This window comes from Acomys russatus, chromosome 11 (assembly GCF_903995435.1).
Source record: "Acomys russatus chromosome 11, mAcoRus1.1, whole genome shotgun sequence".
Classification (NCBI taxonomy): Eukaryota; Metazoa; Chordata; class Mammalia; order Rodentia; family Muridae; genus Acomys; species Acomys russatus.
Window position 1 is genome coordinate 31,623,634 of NC_067147.1, and position 22,702 is coordinate 31,646,335.

At 43.3% G+C, this 22,702-nt stretch overlaps 1 protein-coding gene across 1 annotated transcript in view; it reads left to right on the forward strand.

The window, feature by feature from the left end:
- Kif6 (kinesin family member 6) overlaps positions 1 to 22,702 on the forward strand; it is a 275,255-nt gene that overhangs the window by 70,244 nt on the left and 182,309 nt on the right. Inside the window, 1 exon segment of the mRNA XM_051152685.1 lies at positions 4,822 to 4,951. Within this exon segment, the coding sequence (XP_051008642.1) occupies positions 4,822 to 4,951 (130 nt within the window).

Consider the following 22,702-nt stretch of genomic DNA (forward strand, 5'->3'; position numbering starts at 1 on the left):
TTCGCAGTGATGCCAGCAGTAGTAGACTGCTGGATGCTCTCATTTCCCAGCGAGCATCCAAGGCAAGAGGGAATAGCTGGGTAGGGTTTTCCAGAGCCTGAGAGGGGGTCGAGCTGGCGGGCTGGCAGTAAGAGCTCAGGGGAGACTGAGTAAGAGCAGGCCAGGCAGTGGAAAACAGTCCAGCAATCTGAAGACACACGTCCAAGGGAGGGGGCAGGAACCAGGAGAAATGACAAGAGACCCTAACTGGAAGGAAAGAGAGAGAGGGGGAGAGGGAAAGAGAGAGAGAGAGAGAGAGAGAGAGAGAGAGAGAGAGAGGGAGGGAGGGAGGGAGGGAGGGAGGGAGAGGAAGAGGGAGGGAGAAGTAGAGAAAAAAATGATGGAGGGAGAGATGGGGGAGGAGACTTAAAGACTGCGCAAGAAGCTGGGCATGGTGGTGCATGCCTTTAACCCCAGTCTCTGGATGCATGCACAAGTAAATCTATGAGTTCCAGGTCAGCCTGGTCTACATAGCAACTTTCAGGGGAACAGGGGCTACATAGCGAGACGCAGATGAATAAATAAATATGACTGTACCAGGATGCCAGAGATGGAGCCTCTTCTGGGGTGCCCATAAATGGGAGAGACCGGTGAGTTTCAATATTAGTCAGCACCCGTATCTACCTTCCAAAACCTTCATAGACAAGAAATCAGAACACACGCAAACACAGTATCAAAAAAAAAATATTCTGAGAAATAAAGACAGCAAAGCTACCCGGGTACATGCAAACTGGATTTTGACTAAAGTGGCAAAGCCAGGCAAGCGCCTGGCAGTGATGTGTATATCCAATCAGTCCAGATGAGCTGCGTCAGAGATGAAAGGCTGTGGCGAATCTAAGTGAAGTCATACACCAATGGTGACAACAAGGAACTAACACTTTACACCTTATGCTGTCATTGTTCCACCCAAACACAATGCCGAGTCAGTGACCAGCACAGCTTGCCTCAGCAGTGAGCCTGCTCAGCAGTCCCTGCGTGCTTGCTCTGTTTCCTCTCTACTTGACACAATGGTGGAAAGTGCGGGCACTGTGTGACCTCCTCTCAGAAGTTTTTATTATTAATTTAATGATGAAATAAGCCCTACGGATGTTTTGCTAGATGCTCAGTCCCCACCGAGTCAAAGTTATCGCAGAGGCTAATATTACATGGCTTGGTTTACCCACCTGTTACGCGACCAGTAGAAACTTCCTATGGAAGAAGGCATTACTGGTGGTCAGGGTCTGGGACAGGCATTTCAGGCTCTTGGCCCTTTACCCAAAGGGCTGAAAACCAGGGCTCACTCAGCTGTGCATTAGATGCAAGGGACTTTGTTCTTAGGAAAGCAATTGTGAAGGTTAGAGAGGGTCATTCTGTCAAGACTGACAGCAGGGCAAGTGAGGGAGCGTACTCAAGGGCACTAATTGTTTGGGGACATCCCTTTCTGAGGTTCAAGAGAAGGAAGAGCTGGTTAGTAGGAATGTGGTGAAGGTGAGTCTCTATTTTGATTGACATAGTATGTTATATAATCATCTTTTTCTACTGCACACATTCTTTCCCATAAAGCATCCAATTTTAATCATATGCACACCATATTATGCATAGGAATAAGATGGTAAATAGAGGAATCTTTCCAAATGGTAACTGGAAGACACAGTTTTGCCTTTTTATTCCCACTCACACCCAAAACCAGTCAGGCAACATTGGCCCATCCATTCTTCATACCCAGATACACTTTAATACACCTGAGTAGACACTGTCTAAATTTGATGATTACCAGGGGTCAGGAAACTTATACTACTGTGCAGAGATGGAGGTACACACAGCTAGACTCCTGGTGGGATGTTGGGGGTTCTGAGGTTGCTAAGTGCATTGTTTGGAGAGAGGCTTGTGTGCACAGTATGTGCAGATGAAGGAACTAAGGCTACAAGTGCATCATTATAAGGAGGGAGTGTGCATAATCTAAACCTAAATGGGGGTCCCAAGGCAGCCTAACCCATGCTTGCCTGCCTCAGATGCTTGGACTCCTAATAATTCACTTGTCTTGCCCGTGCCTAGGTGTGGTTGTGCTGGGCTCAGCCACAGTCAGAGCTCAGGATCGGTAGTCCTCTACACTGGCCATACACCAGTCCCTGAGAGCTTTGACAAAATCTGACACATGGATAGCACCAGACTAATCAAATCAGAGCCCACCGTGAGAACTGCTGGTTAAATGTGACAGCACAGGTGCCTAGGGAAAAAGTGATGTTTCATGGGTGTGACCCCTGCTTCTCATGATTATGGACAGGAGCGGGTTAAGGACTAGGGCTAGGTCAGAGCTAAGGTGAGTGCTAGAGCTAGGATGAAGGCCAGGGTTAGGGTTTGGGTTTAGGGTTAGGCTTAGGACTAGTGCCCTGATTATGTAGGGCTATTGTTAGGGGTAGGGGTAGGGTTGCAGCTAGGGTGAAGGTGGGTTCTTATCGCCCCTCCTTTTCTCTGAGTACCCCTCCTGGGGTCTCCTTGTTCGCCCTTCATTCATTTTCAGCAGGCACCTTAGAGATGGCAGATTCTTTTAGTTCATGTTTTCCCCCTTTCTACCTTCAGTGTCCCTGGAGATTGAATTTAGTCAATGCATGCCGATTTAGTCGAAGGCAAAAATCTAAGGCATAACGAGATCTCCACAAAATGGAACACAACTCATCCCTGTCAATTAAGAGGAGCCTTCAGACTTTCTGAGCGTTTTTAATATACTCACTTATGAGTCTTATTAAAATAGATAAATAAAGAAAGTGCACTTGCTTTCACCAAGGGAAGAGAGTTTTTCCATCTTTGTGGGTACTGTTGAAGGAGCTGAAAAGGAGTCATCTGCAAGAAAGGAGCATACCTCAGGGACACATTGCCTGCAGATGTGCTGGGCAAGTTGCATTTTTTTTTTTTTTTTACTGCAGTTAGTATTTTAAATGCCCACAAATTACATATGAAAAGGCCAGAAGCTTCCTTGAAAAATGGAAAAAAATTTAATTATGGTATTTGAAAAATCTTCATTTAAAAGGTAACTGTATCCTAAATAAGTTTTTTCTTATTCACAATTTTTATTTTTAAAATAACTTTTCTCTATTCCTGAGAATTTCACCCACTATAGGGTGTAAATTACATCCCAGATTTTCTTCCTCCAACTCCTCCATCTTTTCCTCAATGTGTTACCCTCCAAGTTCATGTCTTCTTTTTTCTATATAACCCACTAAATCTAATTAGTGCTGAGTATGTGCTTTTGGGTGTGAAGACCCTATTGTTGATGACATCACACATTTTGCCTGCAGGACATAGAGAAACCAGTCTCAAAATGACTAGGAGACCTCTTTCCTGCCAACTAGCTTTCAGAATGTCTAAAGATGCTAAGCAGGCTGTTGTGGTAGAAGACTCCTGTGGTCTTACTCAGGACGGAACCGTGCATGATGTAATGCCAACCTGCCAGACAAGATGTGTTTTTCACTGGTGCAGTAGTGGCATGGCAGTTATGGCTGACTAACCACTTTCTAATTGGACTTGAAGCCTGTTTCTCAGGGGGGAAATTCATGCCTGGTTCTATATTCCTGCGAAGCTCATGGTCTGTAGGGTAGAACATGCTACTGTTAACTTCCTAAATGGTAATTCTGTGAAATTTCCTTTTAAATATCAATGTTGATACCCATAGACCTGAACTGCTCTTAGCTCTGCTCAGAGAAGCTATTTTTGCAGTGGGCAGCAGTCAATGCAAATATGTATCATTGGTCCAAGTTCTGAGAATAAAAGACTTCAGTGCTCAGCCCTTTGTGAAGTATCTTTATCAGCCACTGCCACCAATAAATAATGTTTTATTGTAAGGAAATGGAGTGTCCATTTGCTTTTCCTTTAAAAAGGAAGTGTGCCGAATGGCGCTAGCCTTTGCTCACCACTATGAATGATAAAGTTTGAAGCAAAGAAACACCCCAGAGGTGGTCGTTGGAAAAACCATGAATGATACCGTCCCTTGGAAAGGAACTCTGTCCAGTCATTCTAAAACTCCAATCTATAGGTCTTTTGGAGTAGAATTAGAGGAAGTTTTCCAAACATTGTTCATTGTAGGATGTCTGGAAAAGGACCAGGAGAGGTTAACTGACCATCTCTGGAATCAGGGTTGGGAGGAATTGTAGTGGCAGATATGATGCCACACCTAGGCCTCTGGCAGAAGATATAATAGAAGCGAAGCCTTGTCATAAAGGAAATATGACCAAGAAGTAGATTTGACAGAGAAGCTAAGTCCTTATCATTAACTTCTTGACAATGTTTTTCTCACCATGATGAGAAAAACCCAAGAGAATCACCTCTCAAAGAGGCATGAAAGCTACTCTGGCTCCCATCATGTGACATCCCATCAAATTTTGGTATGTCATGTACCTGGGACATGCTAAGACACTGAATGAAAAAAAATCAGTGTGTTGCCCACTTAAGAAACTGAGCTATGACCTGAAAATGGTGTCACTTTATTTCCTGCTACAGAGGTAGAAAGTTAACAGATTGCTTTTTTTAGCTCAATAGGACATGTTTTAAGGAGATTTAATGACCTGGAGATTGCAGTGACAGGCAGCTCTCAGATGGGTGGTTTAGATATCGTTTTCCAGCCTTGGAGCTGTTTGACAGCATTATCGGGGGTTGTCAATGTTGAGTGCTAACCCAGTGGTGTCTGGTGTCTCCCGTGTTTCGTTTGGTACATCCTACTAGATAGTTTTTAAACGTACACCTGTTGCAACACTTCTGATTCTTCTCAACAGCGCCTTGTTCTCTCGTTTCCCCTCTGTCCCCCCACAGGAAAGTGACAATATTGGAGGACCCTGATCAGAACATTCACCTGAAAAACTTGTCTCTTCATCAGGCAACAACTGAGGAGGAAGCTTTAAATCTGCTTTTCTTGGGGGACACCAACAGGATGATCGCCGAGGTAACAGGCATCTCTCCTCAAGCAACTTTTCCAAGATCATGAGATGACACAATGGAATTTGGAGGCTGCAAAGACCTTCATAATGATCTTGTCTAAATCTCGTGTTGCAGTCTAGGAGAGCTAGATCCAGGGAAATGGGGAGATTCTCCCTGGGCCGATCACTCTTGAAGAGTCCTAAGGAAGGGTTGTCTGCATTGGGTTTGCCTATGGCCCTGCCAGTCAGGGAAGACCCAGCCCTCTGTGGGTGGCACCATTCTCTAGGCTGAGCAGAAGCAAGCCGGGGCATATGCACATCTGTTTTTCCTTGTTCTTTCCTGACTAAGGGTGTGATATGACCACTTGTCTCAAGCTCTTACCACCATGGCTTTCCCACAGTGATGGACTATAACTTGTTATTTTGAACCAAAACAAACCCCTCCTGCCACCTAGTTGCTTTTTGTCAGGATGCCCCACCCGTACCCTAACTCTTGAAGTGTTGATTCTTTATTTTGGCATAAAGATAGGAAACTGGGAAATATATTACATTTAAATATTTCTCATTTCCCTTTCATGTTGTGGAACTATCCTCCTCCTCATAAGAAAAGCAATCTGTTCAAGGTCAACTTCAGTGAGCAAGGGCAGACATCTAGAACGCATTGTTCCCAGCCCAGTGCTTTCTACTTTGCCACATTGTCTTTTCATTTTTCTGTTTTTCAATTCAAAACCAGATTGTTTTGCATGTAATCAGTAACAACCTATTAAACATCTTAATTATAAGATGCATAATTTTTGAAATTGAAAAGTATAAGACACAGTTCATTTTTCTTACCCTCAGATTGGCACACCCTAATGGCATGTGCTCATGCCCCTGTATATTTTCATTTAGTTGGCGAGTTAACATTTGTAACATACTCAGAAAATACCACAGAACATGGGAAACTATGTATCATATGTTCCAGGGCCATATTTAGGACACACCTATACCCACATTTAACTGGGTTCTTCTGTTTTGTCTTGAGACCCCATAGGTAAGGAACCAGGATTGACCCAAACCCTAACCAGTTACTAACCAGGGTTGGAGGGTCATAAGGCTCCATCCTGTCACACTGAACTGGAAGAAGTGGATGTGTTGTTAATGGTGATAATGGTGGTGATAGTAACAATAGTTATGATGGTGGTGGTGATGGTGGTGGGTGGTGATGGTGGTACAGTTGGTAGGATGAGAACAGGTCTCTTATGGGCACTTTCAGTTATCATTGTGACTTTCTTTTTAATTTTTATAAAAATATTTTATGTGTATTGCTCTTTTGCTTGCACATATGTCCATGCACCTTGTGTAATAACTGGTGCCTAGGAAAGCCAACTCCCTGGGGTTACAGATGGTTGTGAGCTGCCATGTGGGTGCTGGGAATTGGACTCAGGTTCTCTGGAAGAGCAGCCAATGCTTTTAATCACTGAGCCATCTCCCCAGCCCTGAGACTTTCTTATACTCATGCTCTCAGATGCCCATATTTCATATTGTTGCTGATAGCAGGTGGAAGGTAGGGTGCTCATCTCCATCTCTTTTCTGCTGCGCATCCACCCTTTGGAATGCACTCTTCTTAGATATGAAGGTGATAAACCTAGATTCAGACCACGAAAACATGCTGTACACACCTTATTATTGGGTCCTTAGTTTTTCTGTTGTTTTTTTAAACTAATGCTCATATGCATGTGTATGTGTGGTGCACATGCATGTGTGTCTATGTGTTCACATATGTGTCGCCATGCAGTCGGAGGCCAGAGGCTGATAGTAGTTGTCTTTCTCAAAGCATTCTACACCTTACATGTCAAGGCCTGATCTCTTACCTGAAACCCAGAGCTCGCTGATTTAGCCAGTGCGGATAGCTGTCTTGGTTTAAAGATCCCTAGCTCCACCTTCTGAGTGCTAAGATTACAGGCAGCTTGTCATTGCCTGCTCAACAGCTTTGAGGGTATTGGGCATCTGAACTCTGCTCCTCACGTTTATGGGACAAGCACTTTACCCACTGTCTTAGCCTTACAATGGCAAAGCAGCAAGGCACCTTTTGAAAGCAAGCGTTTCATTTGGGTATTATGGTTTCAGAGGATTAGAGTCCATGAACATTATGGGGAGGAGCTTGGCAGCAGGCAGGTAGGCATGATGCTAGAGCAGGTAGCTGAGTGCTCACATCTTGAGACAACAATCATGGGGCTGAGAAAAGGAGAGTCAGATTGGAATGGCATGGGTTTTTGGAACCTCAGATCCCACCCACAGTGACACATCTCCAAGGTTCCACCTCCAAATCCTTCACAAACAGTTCCACCAACTGGTGACTAAGCATTCAATTATATGGGCCGTTTTCATTCAATCCACCACACCTGCTGAGCCATCTCCACAGCCACTTAGTTACTATCCAAATAGTTTTAAATACACTGACAACCTCATATAGGCTGAGTTTATGTGACATATGCCATATGTACTTAAGGAATTTTGACTTGATTCTTTCACTAAGTGAAAGTTTACATAGGCTCTCATTTCAGAGTGTTTCATTCTGTTTTCTGTTTCGTATTTGTATTTAATTCTTCAATGTTTTGCCCATGAGGTCATCTGGGACACTCTTATTGTTTTCAGTAATTGAAGGTTAAGGACTAAAAGCAGATTAAAAATTGGTGCAGATAAGTGAGGAAAGACATAGAATGAATCTGCATATCTCTGTGCACAGATTAATAGCAGCAAGCCAGGAGATGCAGCAGGCACATGGGCCTCTATGAAAATGAAAGGCAGCGGTACAGCATGCAGAGGAGGTGGCACAGCCTCCAGGGTGATGCCTGCCAGTGATGGAGATGCCCTGTCTACAGTGGGTTTGAGGGAAGCTCTGACCTTCTTTCACTTCAGCCTGCAAGAATCCAGAAGCTTTGTTATATCTAAGTTATGCATTAAATTTATCTCACTGTGGATCTGGGGAGGTAGATCAGTAGATAAAGCACTTGGCATGCAAGTGTAAGGACTGGGATTTGATCCCAAAACCTGATGTAAATGCTGGAGAGATATGAAGGACACCTGTAATCCTGGCACTCACGGTGGAGATGGGATTCCCAGAGCAAGCTTCAGTAGCTGGGATTGGGGGAAGTGATGAGCAGGGGCTTACTGAGGAATACTGCTATAGTAAATAAAGTGCAGAGTGATTGAGGAATGCACTTGATGTCAGCTTTGGGCCTCCACATATTCCTTTATGAACACTGATGCAAAAATATTCAATAAAATACTCACAAACCAAATCCTGGAACACATAAAAAATCATCCACCATGATCAAGTAGGCTTCATCCCAGAAATGTACGGATGGTAATCCATCAATTAATTCAATATATAAACAAACGGAAAGACAAAAATACCTATTTGATCATCTGTACAATAAAAGAACTTCTAGAATTATCACCACCCCTGATTTCAAGCTGTGCTACAGAGCAATAGTAATAAAACCACATGACATTGGTATAAAAGCAGACAGGTCAATATATGGAATAGAATTGAAAACCCAGAGGTAAACCACATACCTATGGACAATTTTCTTTATTTTTGTTTACTCCTTATATAATTTCAGGCCATTTTGAAAGATTTTCAGGAACACCCATTGTGAAATGCCCCTGCCATGTTTTCCACCTCACAAATGCCCAGGTCTTTCCTTTTGCCCATTGGAGGGCTTATCTGCTAATAACCTCATAAAAGCCTTAACCCCAAAGCAGCCCCATCGTAGTGTGTCGCTGCAGTAACATTGTCTAATGTGGTCATTTTTTCCATTTGATAAAATCAGAGGCCATAGTCATGCCTTTACACACGCCCGTAAACGTTACAGTTATTATTTATTTGTTAGTTTATGTGTGTGTGTGTCTGTACATGGGCACGCACATTGACAGAACATATATCGGAAAGCCAGAGGACACAGTGTGGGTCCTGGGAATCAAACTCAGCTTTCCAGTGTCGGCAGCAAGCTCCCTTGCCCACCTAGCTGTCTTACTTTGCTGGGGGAAACTGAGGTTGAATGTGTCTGTCTCTTGCCAAAGCTTACACGGCTCAGTAAGTAGCAGGCAGGCTCTGCCTCCATCCCTGTGATTGAGAGGCTCCTGTGTCTTCTTGCCACCTTCACCACGACATCATTCAGCTATTTCAAGCTTGGACGTACTTCTGAACTATCTCAAAAATATTCTAAGTATTTAGCACTTCCATTTATCTCCTGAATTCAATGAACACAACCACTTATACACAAAACTATAACTGAAGACTGGTGTCTCCTGAAAATTCCTTACTATCCAGTCTCCTGGCACGCCTGTCTTAGATCACAAGCTAGCTGCCAAAATGTAATTTGTCAGCACGGAATGAGCTTCTCACAATAAAAAGAGCACACTAATCATGTCTTTAAAACAAAACAAATAAAAGAAAGAGAGAAAAGAAAAGAAAGAAAGAAAGAAAGAAAGAAAGAAAGAAAGAAAGGAAGAGAAGTTCCTAGTTTCTATTTTATACAGACAGCTCTAGAGGTTGCCATGGAAACAGAAAACATTTGCAAAACAAAGTTCCAGTATGTAGGACACAAGGTGGAGTGTGCTTTCCCTTCATAGCCAGCATCTACAGAAAATTTGTTAAACTAGTACTTCCTTATTCAGAAGTCTTAACCGCTGCAATCCTACCACTATTTTGAATAATTCTTGATTATATCCTGAGGTTAATCTCCTTTTTTTTTTTCTAATTGAGTCAAAACTGGGCCAAAGAGTGTGAATGTTGTAAAAAGTGAACCGTGAGTGACCCCACCCCCAGGCCCTACCCACAGCTGATGTGACTTGATCTATCTCATAGTCTCACAGTTGAGCTGTTCCTATCAATTAGGCAAATGTAATTGAAGAAGCCGGGCTGTACCTCATTTCCTGCTAAGCCTATTGGCATTTTCCTGGACCAGCCCCATCCCTGTTCTCCAGCCCTCTCAACCTGGACCAAAGCATTCCCTCGGGACTTACAAACTGTGGTTTCAGGCTTGGTGAACTTGAAGTGAACTTCAGGAAGGTGGGCAGCAGTTTGGACCTGACCACTAAGGTCAGCTGGGTTGTGTGACATGAAAATGATGCGGGCAGGTCCATGCTCCACTTGCCCATCATCAGTACCCCAGCATTGGAAAGGTCTGCCAGTTAGTCAGAAAAGAGGAAAAGCCTGTTATAATTTGCATTTTTGATATTTTATACTTTTTAAAATTATTTTTTAACAAAATATTTTTATTCATTTTGTGGATATGTATGTGGCTGTGGTATGTTGTACGTAGCAGTCAGAGGACAACTAGCAAAGCTATTTCTCTCCTTCCATTGTGTGGGTTGGGTCGTGAACTCTGCTCCATGTGATTGGTGGCAAGCTCCTTTACCCACTGAGCCATCTCACCACCCACCCAACCGTGCTGATTACCAAGCTCTTGTGCATCCTTCAACATTGGCACTTACCTCCATTTTTTCTCTTGGAGTTCTCTGTTATATCTGGCTGATATGTTGACTCCATGTCTTGTCCACCACACGGCCCACACCTATGGAAGCTAGAAACACAGCCTTCTCTACAGTAGGTGCTCAGTAAAAAAAATTACTGAGCTGGCAAGATGGCTCAGGGGTTAAGAGCACTGGCTGCTTCTCCAGAAGTCCTTAGTTCAATTTCCCAGCACCCACATAGTGGCTCAACACCATCTATGAAGGGATCTGATGCACTCATCTGGCATGCAAGTATACATGCAGACAGGGCACTCAAAAAAAATAGAAGATAAATGATATGGTTCTTTGCTAGGTGGGCATTGTGGCCTTGAATCCCAGCCTCTTGGGAGGCAGAGGCCAGGAGAGCTCTGTGAGTTTGAGGCCAGTTGGTCTACAAAGCAAGTTCCAGGACAGCAAGGGCAGTTATACAGAGAAAGCCTGTCTCAAAACAAAACAACCAAAAAACAAATCATTGAAAAAATTAGTGCTAAGGAAATAACTTTTTGTTTGTGCCATATATTGAGCAAGCATGTTCTCATCTTATATATTTCTTTTAGTTAGTTTTGTTTTTTGTAATGCCAAATCAATCTTCTTACTTCATGTGTTTTGATTTTTATATTGCGCCTTATTCTCAGATGAACATTGCTATGACTAGAAAGTGTTTTGTTGGTTTGTGTTGTTACTCGTTATTGGGGGCTGTAGAGACAGCTGGACAGTTAAGAGCACTTCAAGAGGACCCAAGATCAGGTTCCAGCATTCATGTCAAGCGACTCATAGTGGCCTCTGACTCCAGCTGCAGGGGATCCAGTGCCACCTTTAGGGCTTTAAAAATACCTGCACTCACATGCATAGACCCACCTACATACGCACGCGCGTGCGCGCACACACACACACACACACACACACACACACACACACACACAGAGAGAGAGAGAGAGAGGCATAGAGGTGTAAAATTTTAAAATAAATGTTTCTAAATAAATAAATAAATTTAATCCCTAGTCAACAGGTTGTTTCCATTTAGGCCTAGGACATGAGTAGGGCTGGTCATCAGATAGTTAGAACAGTTCTTTTTATTTATTATAAATTTATAGGTTAGAATTATATTTATTTGTGTGGTGCCTCATGAGCACAATGTGGAATAATTAGTGATTAAATCAACCTAAGTAATAATATCTGCCGCGTTAAGCTCTTTGTGTGGGATGTGTGCCCAGCTTGCTGTTAGGCACAATAGCTGACTCTCCAACATAAGGAGGTAGAAAGCGCCACCCTCAGGCTGCAGCTCCACTGTTGCTTTCTGAATGTGCATCCTTGATGAGCTATGAAAGTTGGTCACTCATAAATGCACTCACCGCCAACCTCCTGAGCAACCACCTTGCTGTGCCTTATGTCACCCTTCTTCACAGGCAGTTCCCCACAGCCTGTCATCAGAGAGGGACTTTTGGAACTTTCTGCCCATCCACATGCTTGTTGGCCTCCTAAGTAGGCACTTTCTCTTGCAAAGGCTTAATGCTTTAGGGGTTGGCATTATTGTGTTGAAGGCAGATAAGCTGGATTCAGAAAGAGCCGTACCTGGTGGTGAGCACACAGCATCACACAGATTACAACACTATTTAAATCTGTGAGCTCCAGACATTCTGGAAAAGACTACTTTCCACGTATCTATCCTACCAGCAAACGTTATGGGGATGTATAAATTCTTTTCCCAAGAACTACTAAAAGTCTTTATACCCCAGATGTGTGTGTGTGTGTGTGTGTGTGTGTGTGTGTGTGTGTGTGTGTGTGTGTGTGTGTGTGTGTGTGTGTATGTGTGTATGCAAGGTTGTGCTTGAAGGCTCCTGTACCTCTGGAGTGAGCTCTGCATCCCAGAGAGAGTGCATGGGAGTGGGTTGAGGGAGTTTGTGCCAAAGTTATGGGAGAGGCTGCCTCTGGACCTGCCATCCAATAGCAGCAGGGTAGTCCAGGAAGAACAGAGTGGATTTACTGTGTGGCTGTGCTCATTAACGCCTTGCTGAAGCCCAGATCTCCTTGTGTGGTCTGTGAATCAAATTAGAGGATTTTAATTACAACTGGGCCATTAGCAGATCAGTAACACAGCCTGGCAATATCTCATGTGAAAGTCGTGCTAGCTGTATGGAGCTAGTAAAGTTCCTTCGAGATTTGAGAGCCTGGTCAGAGCAAAATACACAGCAGGAGAGATGTATTCTGACCCTGATCTTGTTTACAGTCTGAATCTTGGTTCCCAAGCAGCAGCGGCTGGAAGTCTCAGCAAAAGATACGATAGCAATTCTCTTCTTATCTAATCTGTCATGTACACACCCTAAGTACAAGCCAAAGAGAACTTTGATTTTGAGTACTTACTGTATGCAAGACATTTTCTTCTAAGATTTTATATATATGACCAGTATTAGAAATACACAGTGCAATTGAATGTTTTAAAAATATTTATTGAATTTTTTAAAAAGTGTGTGTGTGTGTGTGTGTGTGTGTGTGTGTGTGTGTGTGTGTGTGTCATTATGCACATGTGAGTCCAGATGTCCATGGAGGCCAGCGGAAGGTGGCAGATGCCCTGGAGCTGGAGTTATAAGCAGTTGTAAGCTGTCCCATATGGACACTGGGAAACAAACTCTAGTTCTCTGCAAGACCTGTATCTTAGTGCTTGTAATTGCTGAGCCATCTCTCCAGCCCCTAAAGAGCGAAAGCATGATTTGGCCGACAGTGTAATTTGAATTCTGCTTTCATCCAGCCTAGCCTAGGGATGTTGCATGAATTGTAGACCGAGATCTACAGCGTCTATTAAAATAAGCCAAGTGGTAGGGTGCAGGCATTCTCAGGGTATTACTATGGACACACTCATCGGTCCAGGGACACAGTCTTCCAGATATAAAAATTGAATCCCAGAGTTTGCTCTGATCTTTACAATTCTCATCTCTAATTAAAGCTAGCAGAAGGAGGCCATTTTTACCCTCTTCGCTGTTATTGAAATTTGCTAACAACGGTAACAGAAAAGGAAAAAGGAGAAAGGGGAAAAGCCATTTTCAACGAACCAAGGAAACAGCTATAACCTCAAGCTATGAGAGACCCTGCCAAATCCTATGAAACTTGAATTATGGTAAGCAGGGTGCTAAGCGCCAACACATGTATCTTTCAACCTCAGGCAGGATAGAGTTTCTCCTAAAGAAAGGGCCACAATTCTCAAACACAGATCCAATGATCCTCTGGTTAGGGTGATGAGGTCTGAGCCGGGAAGGAGAGTCTAGGCACGTAATATAGATATTCACACTGCATAAGGAGGTGGGGCCAAAGAGAAACCTTAAATGCAGGCTATCTGAAGGTCAGTGGTCGAAGTCATGCCAAAACAGCCAGCCTTTGGTGAGCGGGGTTCAGAAAGAAAGTGATTTAAGGGGCTTCGTATGAGCTATTCCAGACGCATTACTGCAGGAAAAGTCGATGCGAGCAAGTTTAAGGATGTAACAGTCCAGTGCGGATTGGTGTATTCAACACACAGCCCTAGGGTAAATATTTCCTTATCCACCTATGAACAATCAGAAAGGAAACAGCCTGAGACCTTTGTGTGGGTTATGGACTAGACCTCCATGTTTTGTGGAACAGGAGTTGTTAGTGCCTTTGCTGAAAGCCTGATTCCATGAAGGAGCTCAGGGTTTGTTTACTATCTCAAATCCATTCCCTACGTTCAATATTTATTTGTTGTTTTCTTTAAAAAAAAAAAAAAAGCTTAAATTTACTGAGGAGTTGAAAGAAAATAATTGCAAGACCTAGCAAAGAAAACTTGAAATCATGGGGGGGGGGGTGGTAATGGAAGAAAACAACATGAAACTGATGGATGCACCATTAAAAAGTAGAATAAGAAAAGAGGAAGAGGGAGAGGGGAGGTTAAACACCATCAAGCTTTGTACTGGAGAGCCAGATGTACGGCACACAGCTGCTGCCCAACCAGCGCGAGGGGTCCATCAGAGTGAGGAGGAAGACCTTCCGACTTTAAGGTCTGAGGTCATGGGGCTTTTTTTTTTTTTTTAACTCACTGTGGCAGCACAACTTGGTGTATGTTTATGGATATAAAGAGCATGCTTCATCTTCACAAAATAATAACTCATTATCTCCCTGTAAGATGCAAATGTAGCATGGCCTTTTCCGTAAGACAACAATGCTTATTAGTGTTATAAATGTCATCAGTGTTCCTGAGAGGATTCAAAGCAATTTGCAGACTTCAAACACAAACTCGTCTGGACAGGAGTCGCAGAGAAAAATACCTCTCTCAGGAAGTAAACTGACTCAAAAGAAGAAAGATGATGTGGTAGGGAGTTGAGCTGGGTTAACTGTTGCCATTGAAGACAAACGTAGCCTTGCTTCTCAGGCAGACAATTGAAAACAAGGGGCATAGTTAGACATCTGGGCTTGGACAAGTGTTTGCTCAGAGAGCTTGCCTACCCAGGAGCAATGGATTGTAGGTAGGTTGTTTGGAGAATGGTGAGAGCATCATGTGTGACAAGAAGGGCCATGTCTTGTCTGTAACTTGGAAAAATGATACAAAACTTTGCTTCTACCCTTTGCTCCCATTATGCTGTCTGCAAGCTTATTAAACTTAGCTGAATATGACAGTCAGGACTTGTCATAGGGTCAAACAGGGTATCCAAGGAAGGTCATTCGTCTGCAAAGAGGATGGCAACTCTGGGAAGTCTGACAGGATAAGGCTGCAACCCAGCATGGCCAGCTGCTGGAAACAACTGCAGTAGGTGGAGAGCACTGGATGGAGGCACTGGCAGGAGATTGGGGGTTGGGAAGAGGGTGGGGGCAGGGTACCAGGACTCTCCATCTGTCTTCACCAATGGGCAGCAGCTCCGATGGCACTTATGAACTGCTGCCTGCAGAGCTCAGCCTCTCAGTAAGGCAGAAGAGAAGAAGTGAATGAGATGAAGAGGCCTAGCTTTTCCCTCCTTCTGTTTCTTCAAGGAACTGAGATGTAGCCTTGACACACTGCTTATGCTCATCAAGAGTTCAGGGAAACTGGCAGGAGGTAAAGGCCTGCTCTCAGTGCACGGGAACTATTCATTGTCCATTGTTGCGAGACTTTCTTGGGTCTGTCCCTCACACTGCATTTGAGCTCAGAGTCTTCTTAATGGCATTGTCTGTCAGCACAAGTGCATTTCAGTGACTGATTTGATTTTGTTTCTGATCAGGCATTTGGGCCTTTGCCAATTCTAACAGCAAAAGATCTCCATGGCCAAAAGGGCATTTAAAATGTTAGCAATGAGAGACACTATTATTAGATGCCAAAATGGAGTGACGGAACTTAGCCATCTGCACTTCTGGGGTGCTCCCTCCAGCTCTCTCCACTGAGTGACACTATCCTCCAATTCATGTCCTTTCCTGGTCGCAATGTCCAGACTCAAAGAATGCACAGAGCACTGGCTTCCACATTCAAGTTTCATAAAAACAAAATTGTGTGAGCGTACACCGGAGATGTGCGTGGTATATTAGTCCCACCTAGTGGGGCTGGGTGTCTACACACATGAACATAGAAGGATGTTGCCAGTTTACCTGTCATCTTTAGGGCAGATAGAGTCTATGAAAATATTTACATCGAGGTTTGAACCAAGTGTTCTAAATTCTTGAGAAATATATTAACCCTTTAAGCCTGACATTGTTATTATTATTATTTTATTATATCAGGTATGTATATAGTCAGATTTGGATATTTTAGAGGCAGACTGGATTTTAAAGAGAAGAGGATAAAAATAACTGAATTTAAACAATGAAAAATGGCTGTAGCAGAAAACCAAGATGAAGTACTCGCCGTCTTTGCAAGCTACATCTGTGATCCTTATGGCGTTACAGTTCTTAAATGAAAAAGGAAAGCGTGAGGGGACTTTTGAGGTTGAATGTCTGTCATTGCACAGAGAGCAAGCCTTTCTGCTAATAGGCAGTGTGATGGCCACTCGGGTTGATAAGCAGTGGTGAGAACTAGCCATGACTCTTTTTAAAACTACTGTGTTGGGGCTGAGGAGACAGCTCAGTTGGTAAAGTGCTTACTATGCAAGCACAAGGATCTGAGTTCAAATCCTCAACGCTCACATAAAATCTGACCTCACTATACCCATAGATTCAGCCCTGGCAATGCAGAAGCAGAAGTAACCCTGGGGCTTGCTGGCTAGCTAGGCTAGCCAAAGCAGTGAAAGCTCTTCAGTGAGAGACCCCGTCTCAAAATACTACAGTGTGTAATCAAGGAAGGCATCAGGATTGACTTCTGGCCTCCACAGCCAGGTGCACATCTGCACATGCAAACCTGAGTACACATATATGCAACACATGATTTGTTTTTAATGAAAGGCACTGTGTTGATAAAATTCTCCCCCAGTTTGTCATCCCTACCTTTGTTTCTCCAACTTTGATTTTGATGTAACCACCTTTGACTTTGGCTTGCCAGATATGGAGAAACAACCTAGAGAGACGCTGTCTTCTGACCTCTGACCTCCCACAGGGGAAATTTCCATAGAATCATCATTGATTCTGACATTAAGTTTTCTTACAAGTGTTAAGCCACCCAATAGATTGTTGAGGATGTGGAAATCATATCTCTGTCAAACTTATTCCGGACCTGCCAGGAGAATCTATAATAGAAGCTCCAACTGCTCTTATCAGAGGCATAATCATAATTATAAAGCCGGCTCATAGGTTGCGGAGTGCTCTCATGTTTTTTATTTTACTTTTAAATAAAATCACTGCACCCAGTCTGTTTCTCTCTTTCACAAAACTACCTGGAGAATATGCTATATAAGAAAAAAAGACCCAGGATCCTACAACTGGGGAGATAATTTTCATTGCTTCTTCTGAAAGCCAGATATACTATAAAGAGAAGAGTGAGAATGGAAAATAAAATTTACACTGATTAATTCCAGTAGAGAGTCAAGGGCTAAGCTAAGCCACTTGGCCTGGTGTCTCGGACACTTACAGTTGTGCATCAAGAGCATAGTGGGCCTCCTAATCTAGTCCTTTTCATATGGGAAGAACTAGATAAGAAATCATTTAACCAGTGGCGTCAAGATTAGGTAATACTTAGTTAGCCGTGGGGCTGGGGTTTAACCTATAGAGCCTGGATAGCAGACAAGTGGACAGCCTCCAGGGGGAGGACAGGGTTTCCAGGCTTCGCCTGAGAGCAAATGAATAGAGGAATGAATGGATGAAGATCCCATTCTAGAAGGCACTGCCAAACAAAAGATTGGAGTGAGAAGCTGGACTCTGTCTTGTGTGGTTGTTCTTAGTTACTTTGCTTTGATCAGTCATGGGAAAACACATTCAGTCTGAAAGAGACATTTAGTCTTACTAGGAGAAATCCTTGCTGAGATACTTCACTGCATAATAGCAGAGTAATTTAAGATTAAAACAAACAATGAAGGGTTTAGGTGCACAGAAATGGTATGAAGAATATATTATCAACATTAAGGAAACATTCTAAACAGTCTAGGAGTTTTAAAATGGGATAAAAAAGATGTTATTTGAGTCACTGATGGATGTGTCAATGGTCCATGATTGTTTTGAAGCGACTAAAAATTAGATTAATATTACAAAAGTTGTAATAGTGCCATATGTTAACACAAAAGGACACATTTCATTTAGAAGACTGCTGTTTGTGTATATTTGTGAGTATGTATATATTTGTGTGCATGTGTACATATTTGCATGTGTTTGTGTATATTTGTGAAGTTGTGACTGTGTGTGTATTTGTATGTTCATGGGTCTATGTGTGTTTCCAAAGCACAAGCAAGGGATTAGCCCGTGTAGTATAATAATATTTCATGAACTATTTATTGGCAATACTAGATCTAGACAGGCCTGATATTAGGAAGTAGTACCTAGTGTCCCCTGCTAAGGGTAGACGTCCGCAGGTGTCATGGGTGCACTCCTCCTGGCCTCCAAGGACCTTACTAAGTCTGCTGTGGTTTCTACCAGAGTTAAAGGATTAAGAGGGCTGTATTTGAAAAAGGTTTTGATAAGTTGCTACATAAAACACCCTTGAAGGAAAAGGGGCTATTTAGTCATAGGAAGCATGCTGCTTTCGTTCAGGAATATGGACAGGGTAGATGCAACCAAACATGCATTTTAGAAACACTACCCTGTGGAGAATAGTTGGTGAGGCAAGAAGACTAGGAGAGAGTGTGCTAATCAGGTAAGAGGTGAGTAATAATTGGAGAACTGCGGGTATGGGGAAAAGAACTTCAATCCTAGAGGAGCCCAGTGGGTTGGCTGTCCAGACACAGAGAGGAAAACAGATGTGAGTGTTTGGGGAAACAATATGTTCAAAATGCTGGCCAGCATGGGCTGAGGAGATGGCCTAGCAGTAGCATGCTTGCTGCACAAGTACAAGGGTCTGAGTTGACCCCCAGAACTTTTGTGAACAAAGCAGGAATGGAGGCATGTGACTGTAATCCTAGTGCCAGTGAGGCAGAGACAGGAGGATCCCCAGGTTGCACCGGTTAGTAAGTCTTGCCTAATCAGTGAGCTCCAGGTTTGGGGAGAGACCCTGTCTCAAAAAAAAAAAAAAAAAAAAAAAAGTCACTTGTTTCTTGTTCTGATGAAACACCACAACCAAGACAACTTATACATATATTCTTTTACTGTTTTATAAATAAATTTTTATTTTATTTTATTTATTTTTTAAATTAATTTTATTAATTTATTCATATTACATCTCGATTGCTAGCCCTTCCCTTGTTTCCTCCCATTCTTCCCTCCCTCCCACTTCCCCCCTTCTCCCCTCCCCTATGTCTGTGATTGAGGGAGACCTCCTCCCCCTATATATGCTCTTAGAATATCGAGTCTCCTCTTGGTAACTTGCTATCCTTCCTCTGAGTGCCGCCAGGTCTCCCCATCCAGAAAAGAAAGCATTTTAAATGGGCTTACAGTTGCAGAGGGCAAGAGCCCATGATGGCAGAATAAAGGCTTGTAGCAGGAATCGCTGAGAGTTCATGTCATGATCTGAAAGCAAGACACAGAGGGAAAGGCACTGGGGATGGCTTAAGTCTTTTGAACCCTTGATGCTTGACCCCAGCAACACGCCTCCTTGAACAAGGCCATGCCTCCCAATCCCTCTCAAGCTGCTTCACCAACAGGGCACCAAGTATTCAAATATATGAGCTCATGGGTACTGTTTTCATTCAAACTGCCACAGAGGGCAACTAAGAGACAACGTTCAATGTTGGCCCCAACACACAAAGATAAACCTCAATGTCAAGCCATGTGTATCTTGTTCCATTTTGTTGTTTTATTTGAGACAGGGTCCCCCACTGACCTAGAGCTTGCTGGGTAGGTTCCATTGGGTAGCCGGTAGGCCTCGGAATTTTTCTATCTTCACCTCCAGAATTATTATTGTGCTTTTACCATGCCTAGCTTCTTATCTGGGTGCTGGGGATACACCTCAGCTTTTCTTGCTTAAGTGGTGAAACAGTTCATCTTAATTGTCAACTTGACACAACGTGGAATCACCTGGGAAGAGTGTCTTAGTGGGGAATTCCGTGGATCAGATTGCCCTGTGGGTGGATCTGTGCGAGGGCAGCGGGAAGAGTATAGGAGAGGAGAAGGCTAGCTGAGAGCTAGCAAGTGAGCAAGCAAGCAGTTGAGTATGCAGGCCTTAATCCCTCTCTGTTCTTGACGCTGGGGGGAGGGGATGACCAGCTGCTTCAGCTCCCTAGCACTGTGCCTTCTCTAACATATGGAATTGTAAGCTGAAGAAACCCCTTCCTCCCTCTGTTGCTTTTTGTCCAGGGTGTTTGTCATAGCAACAGAAATGGAACCAGAACACGTGACCAATACTTAGGCCACTGAGCCACCACCCCAGCCCAGACCACTTCCTTAACTAGACATGCTCATCCTCAGCCTCATTTGCTTTCACTTCACACACCTGGGCTCTCCTGTCTGGCTCAATGACGGGGTCCTTGAGAGCCACAGCAGGTCTTATTTTCGTCCATTCCCTGGACCACCTCGCACAGCTATCTACAAAGACTGACACAAAATGCAAAGGCTCTCTTCAACGCGGATGATTCACCATCCTGCAAATTTTTCCAAAGGCACCGGCAATTGCCAAGAACACATTTGCTTAAAACATGTGCTCAGTTTTGAATTGAATCTGCCTAAACGGTGCCATCTGTTCTCAGGCAATTTCAGAAACATTCGAATACGGTTTTTTACCTTTAAAAGGACAAGGGAACGGGTATGCCCACAAGGCACAGAGATTTCCGTAACGACACATGGGACAGACGTGGGCACGTCCAATGGCACAGCACCACATAAAGAGCACACACTGTCTGAGGTCCAAGGACATTTAAACTAAGAGGACACCAACAGCTACATCATGTAGAAAATATTTATGAGACAGAACTTGAGGCAGGGAGGCCTTCAGCATGTTACTGCACTCAATCCCAGGCTGCAGAATGCACTTATTTTGTGAATGTTGTATTCCTCTGAAATGGACACACACTTCCAATGGTCATTCAAGGCTTAGGCCTACTTGCTGTTTCAGTATTAGCAGCTCGGGAGGCAGAGGCTACTGCCAAGATTCCTTTATGTCACCTGCTAATTGGCTTTCAGTTCAGACCCTAGAGTTTATTGTCACATGGACACAACAATAAAGTGAAACCTGTGTTTAAGTCCTGCAAATAACTCCCAGCCACTTTCAAAACACCTCAAGTCAGGTTCTATATTTGAGTTTGTGGTTTTACATGCAGTTATTTGCCAACCCTACTTCAACATGAGAAAGAGTGAGAGAGAAGAAGAGAGAACTCACAGGCTGGCTAGATTTGGGTCTAGTTATTGTAGAAACAAGTGATGGGCCAAATTTCCAGCCAATTTAACTTGCTCACTGCATCGTAAGCTCCAAACTGTTGCCAGCATTTTGACATCTGTGTATTTTGCTAGTTGGTGTAAATCAACCATGGTGTGTATCAAGAATTTATATCGACAGAAAGAATTTCTGATTTAAGACACATCAGCGTATGTTTCCCCATCTGTGTGCGCATGTAGCCACACTGAAATCCTTTGGTTCAGATCTGAATGGTTCTGAATTCATTCACATGACTGTTTGTCTGGAACATTCTGTTTTTTACTGACAGCACAGTGCTGCTTACTCATTGCTTGCATTTTTAGATCATATTAATTCCTTTCTTAGAGAAAATATAACTCCCCAGAAGTATAGAGAATAATACGGCCAGTACCTGATGTATTTACTATTCAGCATTTACTTCTGATGATTTTTAAATAAAACAAACAGCATCATTCAGTCCCTGATAGACTTCTTGTTTCTTCTAAAACCTCAAAAGCCAGGCCTCCACTGTCTGAGTCTCTCTCACCATTCTTGATTCTAAACTCCCATTCATTGTAATGGTCCTCTGAGCTTTTCCTACAACACTTAGGGGCATTTCCAGTGCAAACGTTACAACTCTTCCACATTCCTGCCACAAAACACGCCCAAAGGCCTAAGAACCAGTCAGGTTTATGCACCAATGTTCCCAGTTCTCAGGACCAGTTTTCTATCTTAGTTGCATTTCCCGTTGCAATGATAAAACACTCAGCAAAAGCAACTCAAAAGAAAGAGGTTGTTCTAGGCTCAATGCACCTTTGGCAGGGGAATCTTGGGAGCAGGGGCCTGAGGAAGCCACTCACACTGTGCTGTTGATCAGCAAATACAGGAGCAGAGGCTCGACTCAGTCTTACACAAGCCAGGGTCCCCCACCCAGGGAATGAGCCTGCCCGCAGCTGGGATGGCTTTTCCCACATGACTTCCTACAGCCTTGTCTAGGTGACAAGTCTGTTGGGTTGGCACCAGACCCTATATCACAAGCCTGTTGCAGTCAAAGCACAAGTCCTTTTCTTGGCCTTTCTCTTCCATCCTTCCAGAGGGTTCACCACTGTCATTGATGCTCTGTACTCTTCTGGCCTATAATTTCGTACTTTTAGTGACAAAAGTTCACAAGTTACAATTGTACACATAATTGAGAGTGTCAGTATTATGATAAGGTAAACTCTAACTCACTATTTATACTGTTCTTAACTTTATTTTTCCTCAGCTTTCTATTTTACAAGTGTATTATCATTTATGACAATCTTTTCTGAAGGCCACAACATTTTAACTGTTCCTAGTCTATTATCTCCTGTCACAGATGTCCATTTAGGCTGTATATCTGGCACCAATTTCGTGTTATCTTAAGGACATTGAAACTACTGTTGTAATTTATGTATCTCCTGGGACACCTTCTCATGACTTC